Raw genomic sequence first — 3,946 nt, forward strand, 5'->3', positions numbered from 1 at the left:
TGTAACGTGGCTTGGGTTCGTTCTGGGCGTAATACAATGCCAGCCTCCCTCTGTCCGACGCAGCTGCTCCGAAATAGCTCAGGAGCTGCCACGGCTTGGCATGCGGTGGGGCGTCTTGAATTGGGAAATATGGGGGGTGGCGTGTCTGAACACACACCCACCCCAGGAGGGCTAAGATGAGAAGCCAGCCCTCTGGTATCTGGTTACAGGCCGAAGCCGCAAAAAGGAATCCTGGATATATGATGGGCAAGGGCTGAGAGCTATTGTCACAGCTCTGTCCCTGAACTTATTCCTCCTGGTTTATTTATTTTTATTTATTTTTTAGGAAGGGCTCTCCCGCCCCATTTTACCCTCACAACAACCCTGTGAGGTAGTTTCGGCTCAGTGATTCATGGCCGACGGGGGATTTGGGATCCCCAAAAAGTTTTTGAGTTTCTGCTGAAATGAGGCTGCATTTGTATTTCGATCTTGTTTTTAAGTTGTATTTCAGTCAATTTGTTTTATATTTGGTGTTAGCCACCCTGAGCCCCGTCTTGGCTGGGGAGGGTGGGGTATAAATAATAATAATAATTTTTATTATTATTTGCAACCCCGAGGCCACGTTTGCACCATGCACACACAAAAAGCACTATTACGTCACTTTTAGCAGCCATGGCTTCCCTCAAAGAAATCCCGGGAACTGTAGTTTTCCAGAGGTGGTTTAACAACCAATGCCTCTTCCCAGATAGCTCTGGGGAACCGTAGTTCTGCGCGGGGAATAGCGGACTCCCAACTGGCAAAACTACAACTCCCAGGATTAATTTGCGGGAAAGCCATGCTATAACAGTACTATAAATCTACACTGTGGTTGTGGCATTGTGGGCCAAGGGTGGAGGAGGCTAAAATTTTACCTCAGCTAGGAATTTGGGAGGTGAGATTGGGCGAGCCATTTTTCTCTCGGTAATACGGAGATAGTGGCAGTGGCCTACCTGACAGGGTTAGTTGAAGGATTATACACACTGCATAAATGCATGGAACTGGGATAGCTCAGTCAGCAGAGCATGAGATTCTTAATCTCAGGGTTGCGAGTTCGAGATTCCTGCATTACAGGGGGTTGGACTAGATGACCTGTGGGGTCCCTTCCAAGTTTACAAGTCTATGGTTCTGTGCTAAATAGCATTATTAATAATTATCAGCAGCAGTGCAGTGTGTTCAGCAGACTTTAACATACTAGCCCTCACAAGAAGAGCCTTGTCAAGCCAGCTTCCTGTTAACCATATTTTGTGGTGAGGGAACGGAGATAGTGTTATTGTTGTTTTTCAACTCCCCATCTCTCTATCCCCTACTTTGTGTAACACGTTGCCTGATTATGAGGTCTGAGGGAATGGGGAAAAAGCTTTGCTGCTATTTTGTGACAATTTGGGTGGTCCTGATAAAGTTATTGCACTTAGGACAGCAGGGCAGCTCAGTCATTAACAGAATAAGTGGCCATGTTGATGCCCACTATAACATCTCACGGGAGCAAATTCCTCGTGGCGTTTTCATTCTCGGGCACTTTCTTTATAACTTATTTAGAATTTGGGGTCGGTGCAGGATTTCAAGCCTATTTCATCATTGCAAAGTGGCAGAGTGGGTGCAATTTTCTATTCTGCAAGCATTTTCTGCAGCCCACACTTCCTGACCTCCACGAAGTCTTCCCCTGGGTTTTGCCTGATGCATGGGCACCCAGGAAGGCGGCAGACCATGGGACAAGCAATTTATAGAATGAAAAGACACTCATGAGCCCCTCCGTGCCACCTCAGAAGGAAAAGTCCTTGCATCGAGAACCCTGCACCGCACACCTGAGAGTTTCACTGGGAGCCTTCTCTCCCCTCTGATAATTTTAAAGTGCTGTTTCTTTCCTGGTTAACTGATGCAGAATGGTTGGGGGAAATGAAGGGGTGTTTGCGTTGAATTTTCAGCACAGTTCTAGTGTCAGGCCATTGCTGCAGACCAGGAAGCGACAGACCAGGAAAGCAGCAGACCATAGAAGGGAGTAAGGTGGGTCAGGATGGACTGGCCCCTGTGTCCACAGGTGGGAGCTGGGTCAGGATCTCAGCACTGCAGAAAAAAAATCCACGGTGTGATGATACTGGGGTGGGGAACCTGCAGCATCCAAAGAAGTGTGCATGAACACAAAAGCTCACACCAATAATAAACTTAGTTTGTCTCTAAGGCACTACTGGAAGGAATTTTTTTATACTGTGGTCCTCTAGTTGTTGGTGAGCTCCAGTCTCCATCAGTGCCAGCCAGCATATCTGACAGTGAAAACCAATGGGATCTGCAGGGCAACAGATTCCTGGCCACTTTTCTAAACCATGTTCATAGTATGATGGGTGATATGCAACAGGAGTTCAGTGGGGGCTCTTTCCCACTTTCTGTCTACTGAAGGATGGGGTAGAAATAGATTCAAATAAATATATCAAATAGACAAAACGCATCTGGGATAGCTCAGTCAGTGGAGCACGAGACTCTTAATCTCAGGGACATGGGTTCAAGCCCCACGTTGGGCAAAACAATTCCTGCGTTGAAGGGAGTTGGACTTCGATGACCCTCGGGGTCCCAACCCTACGATTCTAGGATTCTATGACTCCTCCCCTGTCACGGACCAATCTTTGTTTTTGCAATTATTATCATTTCACTCTTGATTCAGGCAACTTAAGGCATTGGTTTCAGTCTCCTGATCAGGCCCTACGTAGGCCGAGACCTGCTTAGCTTTGGCTATGTAAATTTCTGTGGCAGTGACTCAAAGTAACTTACAGGAACAAACATTAAACCCAGATATAGAAACAGGAACAAAATAAGAACCTAAAAGGCTCCTCCGTGATAATGTATAAATGACTGGAGTTGGATTTTTTAGGGGCTTCCAGCATTCCCCTCAGAACTTGAGTAGCCACAAATAGTCCTCATCTGCCAGAGGAATAAAGAGGAGGGCACTTCCCCAAACTGTAAATTTCGGGTCCCAGGAGTCATCTAGTCCAACCCCTGCAATGCAGGCATCATTTTGCCCACTTGGGATTCGAACCCAGGACCCTGAGTTTAAGAGTCTTGTGCTCTCCTGACTGAGCTATCTTTGAAAGTATAACTTCCAGACAAGGGTCTTGGGAACCGAAGCAAGGAGTAAGGAGCCGCCGAATATTCTGTAATACCCTTTTATAAAATAAAAAAATTGAATGGGATGTAAAAGTATGTTTAATTACTGTTGAAAATGATATGTTAAAAAACTAATAGAAATTTATATAAAAAATAAAAATAAAATAAGAAATGAAAAGAAAAGAAAATTTTTTATATAAAAAATAAAATAAGAAAAATAAAAATAAAATAAGAAATGACAGTGTGAGACTGTGGGTGGTGTGTTTAGTCTTTACTTTAGTCCTGTGCGTGTGTGAATAAAAGTTTTTGCCGCTCTTCCCTTTTCCAGGGAGAGGCAGTTGCCTCAGCCACAAGGGGAAGGAGAAAAGAGAAGCGGAGGAGCCAGGCAGAATAAAAGAAAATAAAAGTTCTCCGGCTTTTGCCACGGTAGCTGTCCAGCTGCCTTGCTCCCCAGCGAAGAAGTTATATATACAGCAGTGCACACCCACCCCCTCCTTCACTTCCTGGGTGGAGCTGTCGCTGGGGAGAGGCAAAAAGACTGCTTTAAAAACCTCCAAGCCCTGCAGCCAGCAAGTCCCAACAGGAGTGGTGAAATTATAGCCTTTCCTGGCAAGGAAGACAGAAAGGCCAGCTGGCTCCAGGGAGAGCGGCGGCAGCAGCGATCTTGACGGAGGAGCGCAATCGCCTTGGGATGCCCCAGTCGTGACACCGGATTTGGCCCGCGTCTTTTGCAGCCAGCCACATCCCAGGCAGATCCAAGCAATTCTTGGCAACCTCTGAGAGGCTCACCCTGCCAAGAACACAATCCCTCGAACCGAAAACCGGTGAGAGACAG

General features: G+C 46.3%; 1 protein-coding gene across 1 annotated transcript in view; it reads left to right on the plus strand.

Moving 5' to 3' along the window:
* Positions 1-3,920, plus strand: part of B9D2 (B9 domain containing 2) — a 43,044-nt gene extending 39,124 nt beyond the window's left edge. Inside the window, exon 4 of the mRNA XM_079985820.1 lies at positions 3,440-3,920. Coding sequence (XP_079841946.1) covers positions 3,440-3,711 — 272 coding nt within the window. The 3' untranslated portion in view covers positions 3,712-3,920. The remainder of the gene's footprint in view (positions 1-3,439) is intronic.
* Positions 3,921-3,946: the final 26 nt, after the last annotated feature.

The sequence above is a fragment of the Podarcis cretensis genome (assembly GCF_951804945.1).
Source record: "Podarcis cretensis genome assembly, chromosome: 8".
Lineage (NCBI taxonomy): Eukaryota > Metazoa > Chordata > Lepidosauria > Squamata > Lacertidae > Podarcis > Podarcis cretensis.